This window comes from Aedes albopictus, chromosome 3 (genome assembly GCF_035046485.1).
Source record: "Aedes albopictus strain Foshan chromosome 3, AalbF5, whole genome shotgun sequence".
In the NCBI taxonomy this organism is placed as follows: Eukaryota; Metazoa; Arthropoda; class Insecta; order Diptera; family Culicidae; genus Aedes; species Aedes albopictus.
Window position 1 is genome coordinate 159,935,364 of NC_085138.1, and position 26,237 is coordinate 159,961,600.

Sequence of the window (26,237 nt, forward strand, 5' to 3'; positions counted from 1 at the left end):
TTTAGAAATTGCTCCAAAGTTTCTTCCGACAGTATCATAAAGATTTTTTTTCCAGGGACTCTTCCGGATATTCAAAAAGAAAACTGTCTTTTTCAAAAATTGCTTCAAGGGTTCCTTTTTCCAGCTGTTCCTTCAGAAAGTTTTCCAGTGACTCTTTCAGAGACTCTCCAGGAAGTATCTTCGAAAATTTCTTGTTCAGTTCCTTTAGAAATTCATACAGAGATTATTTCTGGAATTTCTCCGGGGATTTCACTTTGCATTTATCCTAAATTCTTCCAGGATTTCCTAAAAAGATACATCTAGGTATTTTACCAAGAATCAAGGAATGATTCTTGGTAAAATACCTAGTTGTATCTTTTTAGGAAAAATGTTCGGGAATTTTATCAAGAAATTGATTTAAGGATTTCTTTTCGGAGTTCCATCTAACATGCCCCAAAATAATTTCTTGTGAAGTTCCAGCTCCAGAGTCTTCTTATATAAAAATAACTCCGGATAACGTTTGACAAAACTTTGGCAGAATCCTAGATGGATCTACTGGAGAAATCCCAGGTGAAACAGCATAGAAATCCCAGGTAAAATTCCACGTTTTCCGGAGAAATTCTAGGTTGATCTACTTGAGAAATCTCAGGTGAAACATCTGTAAAATCCCATATGCAGCTTCTAGAGATGTCCCTGCCTTGAGCATTTCCAGGTAAAACTCTGGAAAATGTTCAGGTTGAACTCCTGGAAATCTACAAGGTGGAACACCCGGAAGAAGTCTGTGGAGGAATTCCAGGAACTGCCGGAAGAACTATATGGGTAAAGCTTCTTGAAAACCCCCAAATGGAACTTTTGGGAAAATTCCAAGAGGCACTTTCGGAAAGAAATCCTAGGTGGAATTCCTGAAAGAATCCCTGGTGGATTTCTTAGAGGAATCAAAGGAGTGGAACTCCTAGAGGAATTAAATGCGGATTTCCTGCAGAAATCCCTAGTGAAACTCCAGGAGATATTCCAGATTGAGCTCTTAGATGAACCATAGGGGAAACTTCTGGAAAAAAAGCCAAACACGAAAACTTGTATAAATTACAGTTGGAACTCTTGGCGAACGATCCAAGAGCTCCAGCTGTAATTTATCCAGATATTTCTTCCAGGATTTTCCAGGACTTTCACCTATGGTTCATGCAATAGTTCTATCTGGAATATTTCCTGGAGTTCCACCAGGGATTTCTCGGAGGTGAAACTCCTGAAGAAACCCCAAGTGGAATCCAAGATGCAACTTCTGGAGGAGGAGGTGGAGCTCCTGTAGAAATCACAGATGGAATTAATGGGGAAATATTCTATTTTATTGGAAAACATGCAGGATTTTCAAGTGTACCTCTTGAAGGAATTCCAAGAAGAATTCCTGGAAATATTCCAAACGAAAGTTCTTGAAAAACTTAAAATGGACCTCCCGCAGGAATTTCAAGTGCATCTCCTGGTGGAACACGTGCAAAAATGTCAAGTAGAACTCTTGGGTTGAGTTTCTGGATTAATTCCAGGCGAACATCCAGAGGTATTCCAGTGGGTGAAATACTGGGGATATCATAGGTTAAACTCCTGGTACTTCTGGAGAAATACCTGTGAAACTCCTTAAGGAATTTTAAAAGGATTTCTTAGAGGAATTATGGATGGAACTCTCGGAGAAACTATATGTTGAACTCCTGGAGAAGATCCATGATGCAACTTTTGAAGAACTCCTAGGTGGAACTCAGGGAGGAATTTCAGACGGAACTCCTGTGGAATTCCCAAGTGGAACATCTGGAAAATTCTGAGAAGAATTCCAAGAGGATATTCTAGAAGAATTATAGGTGGCAGATAGTCCTGGTGGAACTCCAGGAGGGGTTCTTGGTAGAACTTCTGGAGTAATCAGAGGTGGAATTCTTGGAAAAATTTTAAATTGAACTTCTGTAGAAATTCCAAGTTGAACACCTAGCGACATTTCATGTTGTACTACTGAAAAAATCATAGGTAAAACCCATGAAAAAATCCTTAAATGGAGCTTTTGGAGCAATCTCAAGTGGAACTTTTGGAGTAATCCCATGTTGAACTCCTAAGGGAATATCAGGTCACTTTCCTAGAGGAATCATAGGTGGAACTCCCGAAGGATATATATGTGGATCTCCTGAGAAAAAAAAAAACATGCCATTTGGAGAAATTCCAGATGGAATACCTGGTGAAATCTAAGAACTTCCAGAAGAATTTCACATCTCCGATAAGAAATTTCATCTGGAAGGATGCCTATATTTAAACAGTGTCAAGTTGACGTAACGGACGTCATTTTGAATTTAAAACAAATGTCGGCGGAAACGAGCGAAATTTGACCTATTTGTGGCATTCCAAATTTTTAGAACTTTAGAAAATTTTGGACCTTGAAAATGGACCATCGTTAAAAACGACTTTATTAGTAGGTTTGACATTTGAATTGTGAAACTTTATGAAGTTTTGGTTTAAAAAGTTTCAAAGTGTTCACCTATGATTCCTTCAGTAGTTTCATCTGATTTTTTTCAGGAGCTTCCTCCACGAGTTCAATCTAGATTTCTTCCAAGGGTTCCACTGCTGATTACCCAAGGAATTCTATTTGAAGTTGTTCCAGGAATTCCGCAACAAATTCCAACTAGGAATTCTATCTGTGATTTCTGCAGGAGTGACATTTGTTATTTCTTCAGTAGTTGCTCCTTTGATTCTCCCGAGAAATTCATCTATGTATTGCTTCTCTAGGAAATTGACCTGAGATTTTTCCAGAAGTTGATGAAGTTGAACATTGCAATACTTCTTTGGTGTAAAATATCGATTCACCACCGTCTTTTTTGGGTTTCTTGTGCTAAGCCATGTTTTAAACCAGCCTAAGAAACCTCGGTGAGCGATTTACGTTTCACGGTTCGTTTGCCTACCTCTACGACCACGACGGTGCGTGCGGGTCGTTATTCCTTTTCGGTTATGATTTCAAACGTCTTTCGGCGCCAAAGGAAGGTGTGTGTGTACGCCGAATAATTGGCGCGGGTGCATGGTAGCGGTGCCTGGTGGTCCAATATGCGTTGTGCTACATTAAATTCCGACTTTCGGCTAGCACACTTATCATAAAAAGCCACGCACTTTTACAAATCCATATTCATATGTACCCCATGTGAAGTTGGATGGAAGAGGGCGGTGGGTGAGGTTCGGAGGGAAGGTGCTTTTGAACAATCGAAAATGTATTGAGTCGATGTTATTCTGCTCATGTTTGCGGGTAATTTTGGCTACCATGTTTCCATTATTGTTTGTTGCACTCGGAACCAATTTTACGCACAGCTTGTGGTAGCACGCTGCTGCTGCTGCAATTAGACTAGTGGCCTTTGTGCTTTATACAACTGGATTGGTTTTCTCTCAGGCATGGTTGGAGTTCATGCCTGAATGATGGATGCTGGTTGGTGTCGATGAAAGGTGGTGGCAACCGAATGTGTGGTTCAAGGTTCTAGCTTTTGATGGCTAGCAATTTATTTTGAAGCTTGAGTGTTTGCTCTGAAAAGGGGTTGTTATGCAACAAAACAAGTTCTACGCTAGGAAAACTTTGAAACAAAAAACATTCTGCTGACTCGACAAAGCTGAATTTTTTAAATAACATTTGTCAGGTTCTGAATTCAACAGAGCACTACAACGGCATCGGATTAATTTGGGTTTCGTGGACAGTTGAAAACTATTTCTTTGTTCTTTTGATAAATTGTGCCGCAATAATTTCTCATGGAAAATTATAGGTAGGAACTAATTGCCCAGCTGTCACGTATCTTAGCTACGCTGGAATTCACTGTCGTCATGATTGTTCACTTAGTTCATACTTTCAAATGCATCCATGATTAATTGTTTTCGCTTTGGTAATCGGCGCAAACACAGGTGGCGCGATACAGCTCCAATCCAACACCCAACCCTCTCAAATTTGTAATTCTGATCAATGCTGACGCTTTCCTACATCTGTTCCATTTTCAGTGGTCACTCCGCAGCAATTCGAGTCCAACGGTCGGCAGCAGCAGCATCAACGGCAGCACCACAAAGGACGTATGGACCGATACGGACAAAGAGCACGACGATTTGATCATGCACCACTCGGAACGGTCGGACTCGGGTGTCACGTCGCCCAACAGCCACCACCACCTGGACGATCAGCAGACCAGCGGGGTCCCGTCGCCCTGCTGTGACCTCTCGCTGCTGGACCAAATCCCGACGGATGACGTGCGGAAGCGCATCGCCACCATGACCAAGCGATCCTGCTACGACGAGGAGGACAAGCTGTGCCTGCTGCAGATCCTGTCGTTGCTGAACAACTTGGAAGCGCTGTCGCAGGACCACGAGATCGCCAGCGAGGATATGAGCCTGGAGCTGCCGGCGGTAAGTCATACCCACGGAGAATGCCAAGAATTTCCTAACGATTTCTAATTACAGAAGTTCAGCAATTACACCTTCCCGGAGAGTCACCCGCCGAAGTCCCTGGCGGCGACTTCAACGCCATTCAAGAGTCAACAGGGGAAAATGGTAGCAACGGTGCAGCCGTTCAGTAGCAACAACGCCTCCCTAACAACCAGCACCACCAGTGAGCCGAAAAGTATCTCGATCGCATCGATCGCGGAGACTTTCGGTGGAATGAAGAAGTCTGCCAAGTGGGGATCAACCAGCTTGCAGGAAAGTGGAGTGTTTGTGGACGAAATGATGGTCAGCTGCGTCGGAACGCAGACAGAGGTGGAGGACTTCCCGTGTCTGGAGAAGACCAACGCGGAGCTGTGTGCGGAGATCGAGAAGCTGAACCGATTCCGGCAGAAGATTGAGGAGTGTACGATCAAGCGCAACGGGAAGAATCCGGTGGGAGTGAGCCTGTCGCTTCCGGCGGAGTCCTGCGAACAAAGAAGACTGCAGTACTATGTGAACCGAATGGAGCAGCTGGAGAACAAGGTCAAGGTGTACGAGAGCAGCGGCGATCAGCAGTTGAGGCACCTGGCGGAAAGGTTGCAGCGAGAGATCCAACTGGAAGGTTGGGTGGATCAGCTAAGCGAGAAGCTTAACAAACTGGAAGACGAAAACGAAAGACTGGAAGAGGAGAGATGTGAACTGGAAGAGATTGAAAACGACACAAGGCTGCGGTTGCAGCGGATGGAAGTGGATTACGAGATGATGAGTCAAAGGAATACGGAGCTGGAGATGTCCAAGAGCTCGTATCAATCCAAGTACCAGGACGCCAGAGACACCGTGATAAATCTGGAGGAGCTTGTGCACAAATGCGAGGAAAGGATATTCGTTCTTGAGGAAACAGAAAACGAACTAAATGATCGCATCGATCTGATACTGGCGTTTATTCCGGTACTGTTGATGTTCAACAGCTGGCAGCTGCAAGAGCAAATGGCCTCCACCCGGAAACAATACGCCATCAACGCCATCCCACCGGAGCATATCGAGTACTACGAATCTGCAAATGGAGATTTACAAATGAGACTGAACGATCTGATGAACCGTGAGAAGGAACTCACGCAGAACATAGCCGAGCTGAATCGAGCTTACAATGAAACCCTGGAGAACGCAGATAATCTCTGGGCTCAGATGGAGAAAGAGTACAAAGACAAGATCTCCAAATGCGAGACGGTGGAATCGAATCTCAAATCGAAGATCGCTCAGCTGGAAGAGCGGCTGAGTAAGGACAGCGAGTACGCTCACGAGAGGATATCTCACTTGGAAGAGGCCGAGAACAGTCTCAAGAACCGAGTATCCAAACTCAACAAAGAGAACAAAGATCTGGTAGCCAAGCACGCGGCACTCCTAGAAGAATACTCCACTTTGAAGGACGAATACCGAAAGCTCCAGAACTACCTCAAAGGAACTGTAGCGGAGAACATGGAAAGGGAGAAACGAAAGATCGTGGCCCTCGAAGAAGAACTCACCTTATCGACAGCGCTCCTCAAGGAAGCCGAAGAGAATCACAAATCGGAAGTTGGTCACATGCGTGGTAAGCTGGTAAGTGCTACCAAGGAACTGAACCACATCGAAGTCACAAACAGCGAACTGAGGGAAGAAGTTGAGACGCTAGAATGCCGCATCCGGGAACTGCTGACGCTAAGAAACTGCGATGAGGAGCGAATCAAACACCTCACCGAAGAACTGCAATCGAAGCAGGCGCAAATCAGTCAACTGCAGGTGCATCCGTCCCATATCCATCACCACAGAGGAGGCTTTGGACGAAGCCTGGCGCAGGAGCTGGAACGACCCGTGAAGGGTTCCTACTCGAAGCTGGGATATGAGATCCATCCGCTAAGCCGTAGATTCCCGGGAGATAGCGACAGCAGTGGAAGTGAGGTAAGTATTCTTTGCGTCGTTGTGAATCCATTGGACTTCAGAATTCCCCTTTTTAGGACAAGGTTAAATTCCCCATCGCGAAGACAGCTCCGGAAGCCAAAGAAGTCAAAAGTCTGGCCGAGACCATTATCCTGAATGCCGAAAGCCGAGGCATTCGTGCGCCAAAGAAATCGTTTGTCGAGGAGGTAAGCCACTTTCAGTTTCATCTTGCTTTCCGGTTTGACGGTGGCGGCAGATTTTAACCTCAAAAAGCTACGCGCTTCTGTAATTGGTCGATGGTCGTTTTTCTAATAACAATACCATTTTTGTTTTTGTTTTTATTTTTCATCATTCATCATCACTCGCTGGTTTCTCGTAGGCCCGTAGCCGTTTTGCCCGTTGGGTTTGAAGTGTGAATCTTTTTTCATTGTACATTGACATTTAGAGCCTATAGGTACAGCAAGCAGGTCGACAGTTGAGAAGACGCTACTGAATGCGCGCTTTCGTCGTTTGGATGTGTGAAAAAGCCCCATTTAACAACTCCATACCTAAGCAGTCCTTGACCAGCAGTCAATTCACTAGGAAGTGACAATCATTTTGTCGGTCTGGGCTACGTTGATACTATGGTGAGTCATTAGCAACAGCTTGCTTAGAGTTGAGTGAAAACTAACAATCAGGTGTTTTGAAATAATCCTTTCGTAACCGACCCACCCTAAGAGGCAAAGGAAAAACCGATATTTTGGCAATAACTTTGTTTTGCTTTGTAATATTTTCTAAACAAATGTCGATACAAGAAGCAGGTATACTGGGAAACCCCTTTCAAGCATCTGGGAAAATCCCTTAAAAGATTCTGAGAGAATCCGTCTCAGGATTCTGAGGGAATGCTTCTCAGAACTCTGACCTCTCAGGATTCCGGGAAAATTCCTCTCAAGATTTCGTGGGAATCTCTCTCAAATTCCAGGAGAATCTGTCTCAGAATTCCACGAAAATCTCTCAGGATTCCAGAAGAATCCCTCCCAAGATTCTGAGAGAATACTTCGCATGATTCTGAGAGAATCCCTCTCAGGATTCTGAGAGAATCCCTCTCAGGATTCTGAGAGAATCCCTCTCAGGATTTTGAGAGCATTCTTCTCAGGATTCTGAGAAAATCGCTCTCAGGATTCAGACAGAATCTTTCTCAGGACTCTGAGATAATCTCTCTCAGGATTCCGGGAGCATCTCTCTCTGGATTCCGTGGGAATCTCTCTCAAGATTCCAGGAGAATCTCTCTCAGAATCCCTGGAGAATCTCCCAGGCTTTCGGGAGAATCTCTCAACATTCCGTCAGAATCCCTCTTTGAAGTCAAAGAAAATCCCTCTCAGGATTATGAGAGAATCCTTGTCAAGATTCTGAGAGAATCCTTGTCAGGATTCTGAGAGAATCCTTGTCAGGATTCTGAGAGAATCCTTGTCAGGATTCTGAGAGAATCCTTGTCAGGATTCTGAGAGAATCCTTGTCAGGATTCTGAGAGAATCCTTGTCAGGATTCTGAGAGAATCCTTGTCAGGATTCTGAGAGAATCCTTGTCAGGATTCTGAGAGAATCCTTGTCAGGATTCTGAGAGAATCCTTGTCAGGATTCTGAGAGAATCCTTGTCAGGATTCTGAGAGAATCCTTGTCAGGATTCTGAGAGAATCCTTGTCAGGATTCTGAGAGAATCCTTGTCAGGATTCTGAGAGAATCCTTGTCAGGATTCTGAGAGAATCCTTGTCAGGATTCTGAGAGAATCCTTGTCAGGATTCTAAGAGAATCCTTGTCAGGATTCTGAGAGAATCCTTGTCAGGATTCTGAGAGAATCCTTGTCAGGATTCTGAGAGAATCCTTGTCAGGATTCTGAGAGAATCCTTGTCAGGATTCTGAGAGAATCCTTGTCAGGATTCTGAGAGAATCCTTGTCAGGATTCTGAGAGAATCCTTGTCAGGATTCTGAGAGAATCCTTGTCAGGATTCTGAGAGAATCCTTGTCAGGATTCTGAGAGAATCCTTGTCAGGATTCTGAGAGAATCCTTGTCAGGATTCTGAGAGAATCCTTGTCAGGATTCTGAGAGAATCCTTGTCAGGATTCTGAGAGAATCCTTGTCAGGATTCTGAGAGAATCCTTGTCAGGATTCTGAGAGAATCCTTGTCAGGATTCTGAGAGAATGCTTGTCAGGATTCTGAGAGAATCCTTGTCAGGATTCTGAGAGAATCCTTGTCAGGATTCTGAGAGAATGCTTGTCAGGATTCTGAGAGAATCCTTGTCAGGATTCTGAGAGAATCCTTGTCAGGATTCTGAGAGAATCCTTGTCAGGATTCTGAGAGAATCCTTGTCAGGATTCTGAGAGAATCCTTGTCAGGATTCTGAGAGAATCCTTGTCAGGATTCTGAGAGAATCCTTGTCAGGATTCTGAGAGAATCCTTGTCAGGATTCTGAGAGAATCCTTGTCAGGATTCTGAGAGAATCCTTGTCAGGATTCTGAGAGAATCCTTGTCAGGATTCTGAGAGAATCCTTGTCAGGATTCTGAGAGAATCCTTGTCAGGATTCTGAGAGAATCCTTGTCAGGATTCTGAGAGAATCCTTGTCAGGATTCTGAGAGAATCCTTGTCAGGATTCTGAGAGAATCCTTGTCAGGATTCTGAGAGAATCCTTGTCAGGATTCTGAGAGAATCCTTGTCAGGATTCTGAGAGAATCCTTGTCAGGATTCTGAGAGAATCCTTGTCAGGATTCTGAGAGAATCCTTGTCAGGATTCTGAGAGAATCCTTGTCAGGATTCTGAGAGAATCCTTGTCAGGATTCTGAGAGAATCCTTGTCAGGATTCTGAGAGAATCCTTGTCAGGATTCTGAGAGAATCCTTGTCAGGATTCTGAGAGAATCCTTGTCAGGATTCTGAGAGAATCCTTGTCAGGATTCTGAGAGAATCCTTGTCAGGATTCTGAGAGAATCCTTGTCAGGATTCTGAGAGAATCCTTGTCAGGATTCTGAGAGAATCCTTGTCAGGATTCTGAGAGAATCCTTGTCAGGATTCTGAGAGAATCCTTGTCAGGATTCTGAGAGAATCCTTGTCAGGATTCTGAGAGAATCCTTGTCAGGATTCTGAGAGAATCCTTGTCAGGATTCTGAGAGAATCCTTGTCAGGATTCTGAGAGAATCCTTGTCAGGATTCTGAGAGAATCCTTGTCAGGATTCTGAGAGAATCCTTGTCAGGATTCTGAGAGAATCCTTGTCAGGATTCTGAGAGAATCCTTGTCAGGATTCTGAGAGAATCCTTGTCAGGATTCTGAGAGAATCCTTGTCAGGATTCTGAGAGAATCCTTGTCAGGATTCTGAGAGAATCCTTGTCAGGATTCTGAGAGAATCCTTGTCAGGATTCTGAGAGAATCCTTGTCAGGATTCTGAGAGAATCCTTGTCAGGATTCTGAGAGAATCCTTGTCAGGATTCTGAGAGAATCCTTGTCAGGATTCTGAGAGAATCCTTGTCAGGATTCTGAGAGAATCCTTGTCAGGATTCTGAGAGAATCCTTGTCAGGATTCTGAGAGAATCCTTGTCAGGATTCTGAGAGAATCCTTGTCAGGATTCTGAGAGAATCCTTGTCAGGATTCTGAGAGAATCCTTGTCAGGATTCTGAGAGAATCCTTGTCAGGATTCTGAGAGAATCCTTGTCAGGATTCTGAGAGAATCCTTGTCAGGATTCTGAGAGAATCCTTGTCAGGATTCTGAGAGAATCCTTGTCAGGATTCTGAGAGAATCCTTGTCAGGATTCTGAGAGAATCCTTGTCAGGATTCTGAGAGAATCCTTGTCAGGATTCTGAGAGAATCCTTGTCAGGATTCTGAGAGAATCCTTGTCAGGATTCTGAGAGAATCCTTGTCAGGATTCTGAGAGAATCCTTGTCAGGATTCTGAGAGAATCCTTGTCAGGATTCTGAGAGAATCCTTGTCAGGATTCTGAGAGAATCCTTGTCAGGATTCTGAGAGAATCCTTGTCAGGATTCTGAGAGAATCCTTGTCAGGATTCTGAGAGAATCCTTGTCAGGATTCTGAGAGAATCCTTGTCAGGATTCTGAGAGAATCCTTGTCAGGATTCTGAGAGAATCCTTGTCAGGATTCTGAGAGAATCCTTGTCAGGATTCTGAGAGAATCCTTGTCAGGATTCTGAGAGAATCCTTGTCAGGATTCTGAGAGAATCCTTGTCAGGATTCTGAGAGAATCCTTGTCAGGATTCTGAGAGAATCCTTGTCAGGATTCTGAGAGAATCCTTGTCAGGATTCTGAGAGAATCCTTGTCAGGATTCTGAGAGAATCCTTGTCAGGATTCTGAGAGAATCCTTGTCAGGATTCTGAGAGAATCCTTGTCAGGATTCTGAGAGAATCCTTGTCAGGATTCTGAGAGAATCCTTGTCAGGATTCTGAGAGAATCCTTGTCAGGATTCTGAGAGAATCCTTGTCAGGATTCTGAGAGAATCCTTGTCAGCGACTTCTGAGAATCCTTGTCAGGATTCTGAGAGAATCCTTGTCAGGATTCTGAGAGAATCCTTGTCAGGATTCTGAGAGAATCCTTGTCAGGATTCTGAGAGAATCCTTGTCAGGATTCTGAGAGAATCCTTGTCAGGATTCTGAGAGAATCCTTGTCAGGATTCTGAGAGAATCCTTGTCAGGATTCTGAGAGAATCCTTGTCAGGATTCTGAGAGAATCCTTGTCAGGATTCTGAGAGAATGCTTGTCAGGATTCTGAGAGAATCCTTGTCAGGATTCTGAGAGAATCCTTGTCAGGATTCTGAGAGAATCCTTGTCAGGATTCTGAGAGAATCCTTGTCAGGATTCTGAGAGAATCCTTGTCAGGATTCTGAGAGAATCCTTGTCAGGATTCTGAGAGAATCCTTGTCAGGATTCTGAGAGAATCCTTGTCAGGATTCTGTGAGAATCCTTCTCAGGATTCTGTGAGAATCCTTCTCAGGATTCTGTGAGAATCCTTCTCAGGATTCTGTGAGAATTCTTCTCAGTATTCTGTGAGAATCCTTCTCAGGATTCTGTGAGAATCCTTCTCAGGATTCTGTGAGAATCCTTCTCAGGATTCTGTGAGAATACTTCTCAGGATTCTGTGAAAATCCTTCTCAGGATTCTGTGAAAATCCTTCTCAGGATTCTGTGAAAATCCTTCTCAGGATTCTGTGAAAATCCTTCTCAGGATTCTGTGAAAATCCTTCTCAGGATTCTGTGAAAATCCTTCTCAGGATTCTGTGAGAATCCTTCTCAGGATTCTGTGAGGATCCTTCTCAGGAATCTGTGAGGATCCTTCTCAGGAATCTGTGAGGATCCTTCTCAGGATTCTGTGAGGATCCTTCTCAGGATTCTGTGAGGATCCTTCTCAGGATTCTGTGAAGATCCTTCTCAGGATTCTGTGAGAATCCTTCTCAGGATTCTGTGAGGATTCTTCTCAGGATTCTGTGAGGATCCTTCTCAGGATTCTGTGAGAATCCTTCTCAGGACTCTGTGAGAATCCTTCTCAGTATTTTGAGAGAATCCCTCTCAGGGTTCCCTTCTATAATTTTGCGATAACCCTTTTCAGGATTCTGACAAAATCCATTTCAGGACTCAGATAATCATTTTTAACCCTGACCATTTTTGTATCAACATTTAAAAAAAAAGAATGAAAAACACATTATAATACAGCTATAAAAGCGTTTCTTCCTATGCCTCTTAGAGAAAGAGGGCGGGGGCAAGTTGGTAAACCTTTCACTTCATAAGTGCGATGTACTGATTTCTAATGATAGCATTCTTTTATCTTCCACGCCACCCACGTTTAGACCATCTAAAGTGCCTTACAGTAAAGCCATTTAGAAGTTTGGACACACTCCTGCGAAAGCAGCAATCGACATGGAAAAGTAGCAGGCCAGCAAATTGCAAAAACCAGAAAAAACCGAAAAATTCATCACTCCGACGCAGTCGCAGCAGGCGTCGCCGCCGCCCTTGAAGAAGAAAATGATTCTAGTCGTTCACTTTGTTAAATATTAATTTTGTACATCAAACAATCCCCTGTAGGATAAGGAAAAGACAACATTGTCAGCACCTGTCATGGCAGCAAACACATATTTAAGCATACCGCCCGCACCAATCCACGACCATTACATTAGAAACACAAACAAGCAAAAAAAAAAAAAGAAAACTCGAAACTGAACGAAACGAATCGTGTGGCGCAACTGCACTAGCGCCACACCGATGACGAATGGTTTAATTTCTTTTTGGAAATTACACTACCCCCGACGACCCACCATGACACAACAAGCTTTCAAGATTGAGTTTGTTTGATCCCCAAAACTGCCCAGTCAGAAATTCGTAGACACACTTGGTTTGCATCATTATTTCCCAGTTACACAAATAATTATGTTAAGCTTGCACTTTACTTCGTACTTTTTTATTTTTGTTCTTCGTTGTTTAGTTTTTGGGGACCGCCACCCCCTCTTCTGTACATAGCCGGAAGCCACACGTAAGTTTAGCCTCTGAGGAAAGCTTCGATTTTACTTGGTTTTGTCTTAATTTCCGTTTCCTTTTCTTCAATTTTACGGAAGTTTTCACCGAATGACCTCTCTAAAAACAGCAATTGTTATTTATTTTTTCTCGTTGAAATTTACAAATCTCTATTTTGAGTCTAAAACAAAAGCAATGCATCTGTTCAGCTGCATGTGCATGTTCAAAATGCATGATATAATCATTAGAATTGTGGAAACTAGTAAACAGCCACGTGTCAGTGGATAGACTAAATAGGTGAGCTTCCACATTGTTTGAAAATATACTCAAAACAACATTTAAACAGCAAGAATAAAAAACATGTTAGGAACAAATCCCAATGTAACGGACACATCAACAAGCAATTGTAGAAACAGAATGTAATAATATATTGAAACTTTATTAGAATTTGTGAGTGTGTTTTCTTGGCTAATATCCGAAAATTCCTCTATAAGATGTTTTCCTATGTCAGCTTCCCAGAAAAGCCGTTTTCGTCCATAATTCTCCATAGCTCTGTGCGGTCGATACTGTCGTATGCCACTTTGAAGTCGATGAACAGGAGATGCGTTGGGACCTGGTATTTGCGGATTTCTGGAGAATTTGCCGTACGGTGAAGATCTGGTCCGATGTCGACCGGCCGTCGATGAAACCGGCTTGGTAACTTCCCACGAACTCATTTACTTTAGGTGAAAGACGACGGAAGATGATCTGGGATAGCACTTTGTAGGCAGCATTCAAAATAGTAATCGCCCTGAAGTTCTCACATTCCAAATGGTCGCCTTTCTTGTGAATGCGGTAGATTATTCCTTCCTTCCACTCCTCCGGTCAGTGTTGCGAATACACTAAAACCCCAATTTACGCTCAAAACGGGGGGAGCGTAAATTGGGGGAGCGTAACTTGGGGGGAGCGTTATTTGGGAATTAGTGCGTAAATCGGGGGAGTGTATTTTTCCAGTTTTATAATTATTTTGTGAAGAGCGACATCACAAAGTTCTTAAACTGTGAAAAATATACAAGTTATTTAACTACAATCAATAATTTACCAGTTTTGCCAAGTTCAGTGGTTCCCAACCTGCGGTCATGGGCCATGCGAATTTCTCAAGAACCAAAGGTGTGAGGATAAAGTTAAAATGTTTTTCGCATTCTGCACTTCAGGGAGTATGTACTTATCACAATGTAGTTGTATTGCAAAGATCAGTGGTTTCCAAACTATGGTCACGGGCCACGTGAATATCTCAAGAACCGAAAGTGCTAGAAAGAAGAGCAAATGTTTTACGGATTGATCATCTCAAGGATCAGTATCTCTGATATTGATATGTTGAAAAATCAGTGGTTTCCAATCTATGGTCACTAAGGTGGCCCACAGTTATATGAAAAACAAAAATTTCGAAAAATGTCAAGTCTTACCTCCTAAATCAGTTGTTTTGGACTCCCAGAAGCTACGTTCAAAATTTGAGCAAAATCAATTAAGCCTAAGGGGGCGCTCAAAACGCTTGAAGTTTGTATGGGAAAACTGGGCCAAATGTATGCAGAAATTTTAAGATTTCGAATTTTGCCGCTAGGTGGCGCTGTAAGCGCTCAATAATCAAACCCTTCGGTATTATTGTAGGTGACTATATAACAAAAAACTTTGTCGAAGACCGCAAAGTGATCCAACGTCTGTGAAAAAAGTTATACCCTAGGTAAAGTGAGGATAAGCTTTATTTTTGTTTTTCCAATACACGTAAAGGAATAATATCAATAATGAAATCTCAACACTTTGCCTCACTTTGCCTAGGGTATAACTTTTTTCACAGCCGTCGAATCACTTTGCGGTCTTCAACAAAGTTGTTTGGAATATAGTCACCTAGAATAATACCAAAGGGTTTGATTATTGAACGCTTACAGCGCCACCTAGTGGCAAAATCGAAATCTTAAAATTTCTGCATACATTTGGCCTAGTTTTCCCATATAAACTTCAAGCGTTTTGAGCGCCCCCTTAGGTTCAACCGATTTGGCTCAAATTTTGAACGTAGCTTCTTGGAGTCCAAAACAACTGATTCAGGAGGTAAGACTTGGCATTTTTCGAAATTTTTGCTTTTCATATAAGTGTGGGCCACCCTAATGGTCACGGGCCACGTGAATATCTCAAGAATCGAAGGTGTTAGGAAGAAAAGCAAATGTTTTACGGGTTGATCATCTCAAGGATCAGTATCTCTGATGATATGTTGAAGAATCAGTGGTGTCTAATCTATGGTCACGGGCCACGTGAATATCTCAAGAACCGAAGGTGTTAGGAAGAAAAGCATATGTTTTACGGAATTTTATCTCAAGGATCAGTATCTCTGATATTGATATGTTGAAAAATCAGTGGTTTCCAATCCATGGTCACGGGCCACGTGAATATCTCGAGAACCGAAGGTGCTAGGAAGAAGAGCAAAGTTTAAGTTTTAGATCATTTGGCGGAATGTCGTTTGGTTGAACGCCATTTGGCCGAATACAATCTGGCCGAAAGGGTCGTTTTTCCGAATGCCGAAATGTTGAAACTACCGATATTTTATTATGTTTTTTCCTTCTTTGAATCATAGGCTGTTCTTTTGGGACATACTCAAACGGCAAACAATGCCATGGTCACTTTATTTCATCATTCATTTTTCCGGCATTCGACCAAACGACCCATTTGGTCAAATGGAGTTCGGCCAAATGACCCGGACCCTATAATATAATCACAGACAAACAGACGTAACACTTCGAACATTTTTCGATTCAAATCATAGTCACGGAAACATATTCGCCCAATGCTAAAAGGACTAAGTTTGGCCGACCACCAACTAGGTGGTGGTAGTGAGCAAACGTCAAACGCGAACAAAAACTATGCGAGCGCCACGGTTGGGCAGTTGGCCAACTATCAAATTTTGAAAAAGACCGTTAAATCGGTGTACGATGAGAATTATCAGAGTGTTACGTCTGTTTGTCTTGTGATATAATGCTGGTGGTGACACAAATATCCCAAATGGAGGAGAACGTGCCTCTAGAGCCGACCTACTGATCATGCTGCTTGATCTACATAATTTGAAAATCCGATTTCACTTCCTCATCGCCCTTTAGATTCTTGAGGAATGGCCCATAACTACAGTTTGAAAACGCCTGATGTTAACAACACCAGAATATAGTAATAAATACTCCTTGAGATGCAGAATCTTACAAACATTCACTCTTCCTCCTCGGCCTTTAGGTTCTTGCGAAAACAGCATGGCCTGTGACCCCAGCTTGAGAACCACTGAATCTCATCTCTCATCTCATCTCTCACCTCATCTCTCATCTCATCTCTCATCTCATCTCTCATCTCATCTCTCATCTCATCTCTCATCTCATTTCTCATCTCTTATCTCTCATCTCTAATCTCTAATCTCTAATCTCTAATCTCTAATCTCTAATCTCTAATCTCTAATCTCTAATCTCTAATCTCTAATCTCTAATCTCTAATCTCTAATCTCTAATCTCTAATCTCTAATCTCTAATCTCTAATCTCTAATCTCTAATCTCTAATCTCTAATCTCTAATCTCTAATCTCTAATCTCTAATCTCTAATCTCTAATCTCTAATCTCTAATCTCTAATCTCTAATCTCTAATCTCTAATCTCTAATCTCTAATCTCTAATCTCTAATATCTAATCTCTAATCGCTAATCTCTAATCTCTAATCTCTCATCTCTCATCTCTCATCTCTCATCTCTCATCTCTCATCTCTCATCTCTCGTCTCTTATCTCTCATCTCTCATCTCTCATCTCTCATCTCTCATCTCTCATCTCTCATCTCTCATCTCTCATCTCTCATCTCTCATCTCTCATCTCTCATCTCTCATCTCTCATCTCATCTCTCATCTCATCTCTCATCTCGTCTCTCATCTCATCTCTCATCTCATCTCTCATCTCATCTCCCATCTCATCTCTCATCTCTCATCTCTCATCTCATCTCATGTCATCCTTCCCTAACGTTGAGCGCATAGTGGGTAAGGTGCGATGCAAAGAGATAAGAGATCGGATAAGCGTCGAAGCACACTCTGTGGAAACTATATGCAGAACGCATGAACCACACATAGTAGATGAGTTGCGATGAGTGCGGAGATGCGATGGAGCTGCTTCGACGCATGTGAACGCAAGAGAACGCAAGAGAAAGCAAGAGAACGCTTGTCGGGTATGGATTTTATAATTGCGCTCGTTGTGTATGTAAAGCAATGCGGATTTAATGTGTTGGGAATGCTAGTAGGTAATATAAAATGCTTTAATATGTTGTTGTTTTTAAGGACAAACGTCTTGAAATCCCGCTTCAACAGTGCATCAGAACTTCAGACGCACAAATCTTACGAAGCAAGCTTCAAACGACAGTGCATTTTATTATTCTGTTTTTGCTCACTTGTAAAAAGCTTAAAATAAGAAGCTCAGGTGCGCTGATTGTGTTTACGAAGAGATTTGTGCTTGTGAAATCGTGAGTAGGTGCCAAAGTCGGCCATTGTGGCGGTCATTTTGGGATTCGAACAAGTCTGTCCTTAAACATAACTCAAATCTTTCTCAAATGACTTGCATTTTGACGATCCAGTCGTAATAAAAAATTATCATACTGTCTATCAATCGCCATGTAAAATAACATACTTCATTGCATATAAAATAGTATTCCATCAAATCGTTTAAGTTTTTTTACAGCATAATTATGTTATTATATGTGTAGGTATAAGAAAAAATTGTATTTTCTTGTATTGGGATTTAAATTAAGTGATCAATGTTTGATATGGTCGTTTGTTCAGTGCATGTTATTCATGTGCAAGTTAGAAAGCTTAAGGTTTTATGACATTCAACTTAATTGCTAAAAGGATTCTGATTAAAAGGTTCTGCTTTTTTCTTTGTCGGGCAAAACTAGACCCCTTAACGAAAAGAGTAAATAAACACGAATGTTGACCATGCATCCAAATCATACTGCTTAAAACCAAAGAACACCGAATACAAAATTATAAATATTAATTAATTTCTCCTAATTTTAAAAATCATTCTCATAACATTCAACAAGGTATGTATGGTTATGGTGGATGTATGTATAACATTATGGGTTTCACGCATTACGGGCTAAAACAACTTTTGTTGCTACGGTTTGTAAAAAATGTTCATACTGACAACGATGAGTCATTTAACTAATCATTCTTAGTAATGTACACTGTACATATTTTTGTGCGAGGAATATGTAAGAATATGAATATGTTATGAATATATTCAAACATGGAGAAATAATAGTATGATTTCATTAAACATCATGCAAAAATGAAACAAAAAACGTATACATTTTTTTAAATTGGATGCACCATCTTTGTTTACTCCTCCGTTCAACATCCATTTTCTCCGAATTTCAAATGAATTAGGTTGCATACGGTGTTTGGCGCAGTTATGTTTCAATAACGGTTGCAATTTGTAAATTAATAGAGACATGTCATGATTTATTAAAACTTTTACACATATTTATTGAAGAATTTCAATTTATTGCTTGTGTACTTTTTAGAGACATCTTTTCTCGTAGATATCGCCGAAAATTTTGTAATAAAAAAAACCTATACCCTTAAATAATACATACCTGCCAATTTTTTGTTACTTTTTACCGAGACCAGCACAATCAAGTAGTCTACAAAATGTTCTAATGCCGAAAATCAGTATAACAGTCTCATATTGATTTAAATTGAAATCAACACTCAGATAGCCCAGTACAGAAAGTAAAAATATGTGTATACAAAAGACATCGCTCACGCGGATAAAATTTCATTTTATACATTCTTTTCTTAAATAATTAATTCAATAATCTCAATCTTATACAGTTACACCAGATTATTTTTTTTTTTTTTGAACAGATCGGTTTTTGCTATTGCAACAGGATCAAAACTGACTAAGTTATAGCAAAAAAACGGCTCGCGCAAAACAAAAAGCGGGTGCATTTTATCTTTCCGCTCTTATAGATGAAACGATCATTTCACTACCCACATCCAAAGAAGCGCTTCAACATATAAGCGACTTCATCGATCAAATCACGCGAGTCGTTGATGCGCACGAAATAGGCGAAAAAGGATGTGAAAACAACATGCGCACCCTCATTGAAAACCTCATGCACTATGGCCTATCAAACATCCCTCTTCTCATCTCATAACTTATCGCATCCGATCGCATCTCACCTTACCCACTATGGTCACAGCCTAACTCTCTATCCTATCATTTACCCTCCTATCTAAATACCCTACCTTCTACCCTACCCTCTACTCTAACCACCTACCCTGCCTTTTACCCCACCCTCTACTTCAACACACTACCCTAACCCTCACCTTACCTTCAACCCTACCCTCTAACCTACCCTCAACCCTATCTTCAACCCTACACTGTAACATAACCCTTTACCCTACCTTCTACCCTACCCTCTACCCTAACCCTGAACTCTACTCTCTACCCTACCTTTTACCTTACCCTGTTACATAATCCTCTACCCTACCTTCTAACTAACCTTCTTCCCTACCCTCTACCCTACCCTCCACCCAACCCGCTACCCTATCGCTCAACCCTGCCCTCTACCCTAACTTTTACCCTACCCTGTAACACGACCCTCTTTCCTACCTTCTACCCTACCTTTTATCCTACCCTCCACTCTACCCTCTACCCTCAATCTACCCTACCTATTATCCTACCTTACACCCTACCCTGTAACAAACCCTCTACTCTACATTCTTCCCTACCTTATACCCTTTTTTTTTTTTTTTTTTTTTTTTTTTTTTTTTTTTTCCTGTTCGGGTTTGTCACTGCGACCAGTTTTTAGATCTATTGTGACATGTCGCATTACTCAATTGCCATTGAGGGGCAATAAAGTATCGATTTTGATACAGTTTTTGCTTTGTTTTCTTAGAAAACAAAACAAGAGTACTGATATTGGCCATGCATCGGAAACCTAGCATCACCCTTGTTCTACTGCTAAATTCTCCCCAGTAGGAAGTTTAGGACCAATATCATTCCAATAATGGAACATGTGTTCAGTAATAAGGATTCTAGTATGTTCCTTCGAAGAGTTAGTACATACATGGATCCCTAACCCAATTTGATTTCCTTTGCATTGAGTTTAGCCTCAGATGGTGAGGTTTTTAACTATATGCAAAATAAAGTTGGTAAACTCAGTTTTATTCAAAAACTGGAAGTCACCAAAACACCAGTAGCAAGGACTAAATACTATAATTTCTTGAATTACCAGGACACATATTCCAAAATTGAAAAATAGGACGACACTAGATTTCGGTTTGGTAGATCTATCACCGCAACGCAACCCAAAAAGGCGATCTACCCACGCTACGGGCTCCGTTAAAGATCGAGCATCTTTTAAACCCCCTCAACCATTCATCCCTCAGCACGGGTCGCCTGACACCTTGGATTGGGGTTACCTGTTTGGTGGACTTTTACCCCTGGAACAGGTGGTCCGTAGTGCTATTCTAAGCCGGCAGCTACACGGGCATACCTTATACCCTACCTTCTATTCTACCTTATACCCTACCTTCTATTCTACCCTCTCACAAAACACACTACCCTACCTTCTACTCTACCTTCTTCCTTACCTTCTACCCTACCCTCTACTCTACCTTCTACCCTAACCCTCTACCCTACCTTCTACCCTAATCCTCTACCCTACCGTCTACCTTATCTTTTACCCTACACTCTGCCTTACCTTCTCCTTCTACTCTACCCTCTAACATAACCCTCTACCCTACCCTCTACCCTAATCATCTACCCTACCCTCTACCCTACCCTCTACCCTAACCCTCTGTCCTAGTCTCTCCTCAAACCCTTTACCTAACCCTCTACCCAACCCTCTATCTTAACTTCTACTCTAACTTGTTACTTGTTCCCGAAAACCTAAAACCCCAATTTACGCCTAAGGAGCGTAAATTGGGGGAGCGCTATTTGGGAATTAGTGCGTAAATCGGGGGGCGCAAATTGAGTTTGGCGCAAAAGAAGTGAGCGTAAATTGGGGTTTTAGTGTACTCACTTGCAAGAGTGATACTCACTTGCTTCTATCTCAGTCCAGAAGCATGCCAGCAAAAAATGATGTTTGAAGGGCTTTTAGATTGCAGTTTAATCTAAAAGTTTGCTGAATAAAGTAAAGGTCGCAGACGCATATCAAAGTAGTGAGAGAGCTGTGAGTACGAGGTGAGTAAAATTCGTGTATTTTATACTCACCTCGTGCTCACAGCTCTCTCACGGCTTTGGTGTGCATCTGGGACCTTTACTTCATTCGGCAAACTTTTAGATTAATCTACAATCTAAAACCCCTTCAAACATCATTTTTGATAGCATGCTTCTGGACTGAGATAGAAGCAAGTGAGTTTAACTTTTTGCAAGTGAGTATTCTCAACACTGCCTCCGGTACCTGTTCGGTTTCCCAGAACCTGACTTTCAGCCGATGCAGACAGGTGGCCAACTTTTCTGGGCCCATCTTGATGAGTTCAGCTGCGATACCATCCTTACCAGCTGCTTTGATGGTTTTGAGCTGATGAATAGCATCCTTAACTTTCCTCAGCGTGGGAGTTAGTTCATTTCCGTCCTTCACTGCACTGGCGACGTCGGTTCTTCCGTTGCCGTGGGCTTCCGTGACTACGTTCTCCACGCCGTTCAGGTGCTGATCGAAGTGCTGCTTCCACCTTTCGATCACCTCACGTCTGTCCGTCAAGAGGCCTCCGTCTTTATCCCTGCATATTTCGGCTCGCGGCTCGAAGCTGTTGCGGGATGCGTTGAGCTTCTCATAGAATTTCCGTGTTTCTTGGGAACGGCACAGCAGTTCCATTTCTTCACACTCCGCGTCTTCCAGGCGGCGCTTTTTTCCCGAAAGAGGCGGGTCTGCTGTTTCCGCTTCTGTTTGTAACGTTCCACCACAGACAAACAGACGTAACACCTTGAACGATTTTCATGGATATCCATCGCCCAGTTCACACTACCATCACCTGGTGGAAAAGTTGCACGAATCACTGTGTTGTGCAATATCGTCAACAGAAGGCGCTAGTGTGAAACGTCAAACGCATAGAAAAACGATGCGCGCGCCTCTGGTTGTGAAAGCCACAACTATGAAAATTTAAAATGATCGTTAAAAGCGTGGTCGATGGAAATTTCGCAAGTGTTACGTCTGTTTGTCTGTGGTTCCACGTTCTGTCGAGTCTATTACTGCAGCTTTACCGTCCTCTTCTCCTCCAAAACCGTTCTGCACTCTTCGTCGTACCATTCGTTCCGTTGATTCCGTTCCACGTACCCAATGGTGCTCTCGGCTGCGTCGTTGATGGCTGCTTTCACTTTACTCCAGCAGTCCTCTAGAAGGGCCTCATCCAGCTTGCCCTCGTCTGGCAACGTGGCCTCGAGATTCTGCGCGTATGCTGAGGCGATATCCTGTTGTCTCAGTAGCTCTTGGTTGTATCGTACATTGTTGATGACGGAGAGTTTTAGGCGTAGTTTGACCATCACTAGGTAGTGGTCGGAGTAGATGTTGGCGCCACGATAGGTCCTGACGTCGATCATGTCGGCGAAGTGCCGTCGTTAATCGGTGGTGTGTTCAACACACCTCCTGCAGCGCTACGATGCCGATTCCGCGGTCCTTCAGTAGATCGGCGAGTATGCGGCAGTTCCACGCAGTTCCAATCGCAAGTTCTTTTTGTTTTAGGGGGTCGTTGCCGTTGGTTTCGGTTTGTATAATTCTGTTGCTGATTTTCCGTTACAATCGACTTGTAGAAAGGTAAAATGTATGCAGATAAAAGGGATCGACCAAACTCGAGATAGGGAGAGATATCGAGATGTAGAACATCGACATGTGGAGAGTCGACTGTACTAAATAAATGATAAAATGAACTCTTGTACAGACTCCGTGAAAATCTCCTACAAAAAACCAGAGGCGAATGCCGAAAAAAAAAACTTGGAAGGAGCTCTAGGATCAAAAACCTCTAGATATTTAGAATGATTAGAAAAATCTGGATTAAACGGAACGAACTGTAGCCAACGCAGTAACAAACAAGGGCTTTCAAATCAAGTGTGCTTTGGAATACAAGAAAGTTGGCAGTCTGTCACAGTGAACCAATTTTCCTTCTCAGAATTAAATTCAAGTTTCTAAATTTCCGTGGTAATTTTTCATATCAAAATTTACACTTCGTTTACTCCAAAATTCATAAGTTAACTTTCAATTAGCAAAACATGAGCTACCAATACGCCGTAAACGAACCAAGCCTAGCCAGCTCGAACGAGCTGGAACTGATTCTGGACGTGTACGATGACGGAACGATCCAGATGGTTTCCGCTTCCGACGAACGGTTATCAATCGGGGGTCCATACTCCCTTTCCGCCGATCGCGAATCTCTGCGCAAGGAACCATCGATCGAACGGCTGTTCGAATGTGCCGAACTAAAGGCCCAGGCCCAATCATCACCTCATCATCAACCAATATCCACACTGGAGCTGCACCCAAGTGACGACGAGGAGGACGATGGCTCTGAATCCGACCGGGAGCCGGAACTGGTGGAGCTGTGTCCGTGCCGATGCGAGGATTGTCCCAGGGAGTGCTACGAGAGCAGACGAACTAGAGGGGACGAGATGGTGATGCTCGAGGCGAATATGTTGATCAAAGTTCCGATGAAGAGGAGAAACCTCGAGCGGTTGATGCAGATTGCCAAATGTTGCGAAGATAGGATTAGATGAGTCCGACATAGAAAATTGTGTGTTTTAATAAATGAACAAATAAATCAATGAATATACTTAGGTTATGTGGCTCGAAATTCAAGTAATATGTTTCTTCTGCATCAATTTGCCTCTTCGAAGTTAGCCCAGTATTGCACTCATTTATCGTGGCCACAGTTGACTATGCAAGGTATACATCCCCGGTTTGCATAACCATAGGCGCATACAGATTCTGGTTCGTTGGTCAATATTTCTTGAGGCGCTCTTCTTTCACTTTGAGAAATATTTAGGGAATCGCGCCACTTGGGCGGTGGTTCTATATTCGTCTGTTTTCCACTATAACTCAGTCAAATTTGAACCAATTGGCACAACTTTTGGAATGTGGTGAGATAGGTACAGTATCTACCCGAGTACAACATTTCAAGTCAATTGTTTCAAAATTGACTGAGTTATAGTGTCAAACAGACGAATATAGAACCACCGCCCAAGTGGCGCGATACCCTATTGTGCGTTGTTTGAAAAGCATAATGAGCCTACTACACTGGGGCAAAAAAAACTTAGGAAGAACATAAGATTCCCTTAAGATTTGGTAACATTACAATTATTGTTGAAAGCCATAAATTTCATTTATGATTAAAGAGGACAAAAATGTATGTCCAGTCACTTAACAAAATCATAAGTTTCGCTTAGGAATATCATTGAATCAAAATTACAACTCTCGTATGTTTGCTCTTATTGAAATCAACTACCCAGACTTATCTATCAATATATATACAGGGTGTTAGGTTCCTGAGTGCAATCTTTTTAGAGGGTGATAGAGGACCATAAATGGAGAAAAAAATTGTTCTGCGCATATGGTCAAATCTCAACCGTTACGTAGTTATTGAACTTCCCATGTTTATGACTCTTATTGCCTTAACTGGCAATAACTTGAAAATGGTCAAACTTATCGAAGTTTTTTTACCCTTATTCGAAAGATTATTGAATTTTCTAACAAATGGCATCTTTGAATCGATTGGTTTAGTTAAATAACTAAGTTTTCTAGAGAAAAATAGCTAAAAATAGTGTATTTTTATTGGTTTTTGTCAATTATCTTTGAAACATGTGTAATAAATTAAAATTCTTTCTTTGGCAAAGTTGTGGCCCCTGTTACACTCTACAATTCGTTCTTTGACACCAAACTTCTATCTCTGATCGTTTTCTTGCAATTTCGATTTTAACATCGCATTTCAGATCATAAATTTGCAACTGTCATGGAAAGTACTCTTTTGCGCAATGTGCCGCACATTTAAATCGAAATTGCAAGAAAACGATAAAAGCTAGAAGTTTGGTGTCAAAGAACGAATTGTAGAGTGTAACAGGGGCCACAACTTTGCCAAAGAAAGAATTTTAATTTATTACACATGTTTCAAAGATAATTGACAAAAACCAATGAAAATACACTATTTTTAGCTATTTTTCTCTTGAAAACTTAGTTATTTAACTAAACCAATCGATTCAAAGATGCCATTTGTTAGAAAATTCAATAATCTTTCGAATAAGGGTAAAAAAACTTCGATAAGTTTGACCATTTTCAAGTTATTGCCAGTTAAGGCAATAAGAGTCATAAACATGGGAAGTTCAATAACCACGTAACGGTTGAGATTTGACCATATGCGTAGAACAATTTTTTTCTCCATTTATGGTCCTCTATCACCCTTTAAAAAGTTTGCACTCAGGAACCTAACACCCTGTATAAAAATGGCGCTTAAATAAAATCAATTTGATTTTGAGTGTCCGATGGTTCCGAAAACTGATCTGTGAGTAATGATTGTTTGTCTAGAACGCAACTTGCTGGAATCCATGTCCTCATTTTGAAGATTTTCATAAACATCAATTATGGCTTTTTCACAACCATGTCGCTTATGTCAATCATAAGTTGTATACAATCTATAGATATGGAACGCGTTCACAAAAACTATAAGGGTGCCGTTATAGTTACGCGTGAGAGTGGGAGTGCGCGTGTGCGAAGCTGCAAAGAAGAATATCAACAATAGCAAATTCACGAAAATCCTATGGACGCGCACTTTCACTCTCACTTTGAAGCGGCACTATGTCATCGCCGTAAAATAAATAAGCGAGTAATGAAACAGACAAATCGTCCGCTCATAAGTTGCGACTTATTAAATTCCTAAGTATTTTTGCCTCAGTGTATGCATCATGACGTTGTCGACTGTCGAGTCGACATATTTACAAATGACTTTGACTGTGCACGGTGTTTACAAATATTGCTTTGTTAAATTTGGTCCTGTTTACAATCATATCCACCAGGATAAAGATGCAAGATTTCACAACAGTATTAGCTTTGAATTTGCTGTGACAATCCGTCCACCGTTTACTTTGTTCCGTGATCAACGGTTTCCAGCGTTCCCGTGTTTCGTTTGTAATTTTTCCGTCCGTTTAAAAATCACAAATGTCTCGAAAGTGTGTTATACCCGGCTGTGTGTCGTCCAGCAAATCTCCAGACATACGTTTTTTCAGATTCCCTACAGTAAAAAATCTTCGCCGATGCTTTCCAGGCGAAGATTCCTGAAATGGATTGGCATATTGGGATTCAGATCCCATTATGATTCCACAAACAAATTTGTTTGTAGGGTATTGGTTCCCTTTTTAAGCATGTGGCTCCCATTTTCATCCTACGAAAAACAAAGAATAGACGCGTTATTTCCCAAGTA

General features: G+C 41.8%; 2 protein-coding genes across 4 annotated transcripts in view; both read left to right on the forward strand.

Annotated features, from left to right (window-relative positions):
- LOC115260992 (uncharacterized) overlaps window positions 1-12,723 on the forward strand; it is a 576,828-nt gene extending 564,105 nt beyond the window's left edge. Inside the window, exons 9-13 of one of the 3 annotated variants that reach the window (XR_009995597.1) lie at window positions 3,979-4,377; window positions 4,432-6,327; window positions 6,384-6,512; window positions 6,686-6,932; window positions 12,128-12,723. Coding sequence is in view for 1 of the 3 variants with exons in the window: in XM_062842280.1 (XP_062698264.1) it covers window positions 3,979-4,377; window positions 4,432-6,327; window positions 6,384-6,512; window positions 12,128-12,136 (2,433 nt within the window). In the remaining 2 variants the exon portion in view is untranslated. The remainder of the gene's footprint in view (window positions 1-3,978; window positions 4,378-4,431; window positions 6,328-6,383; window positions 6,513-6,685; window positions 6,933-12,127) is intronic. The other 2 variants (XR_009995598.1, XM_062842280.1) reach the window with 2 other exon arrangements.
- A 10,320-nt stretch (window positions 12,724-23,043) lies between these two features.
- On the forward strand, window positions 23,044-23,592 carry LOC115271062 (uncharacterized). The gene has a single exon (XM_062842167.1). It carries the CDS (start codon window positions 23,044-23,046, stop codon window positions 23,542-23,544), a length of 501 nt encoding a protein of 166 aa, XP_062698151.1. The 3' UTR covers window positions 23,545-23,592.
- The last annotated feature ends 2,645 nt before the right edge of the window (window positions 23,593-26,237 follow it).

Coding starts and splice junctions, on each gene's coding strand:
- LOC115271062 (XM_062842167.1), top strand. CDS start 23,044: ATGAGCTACCAATACGCCGTAAACGAACCAAGCCTAGCCAGCTCGAAC.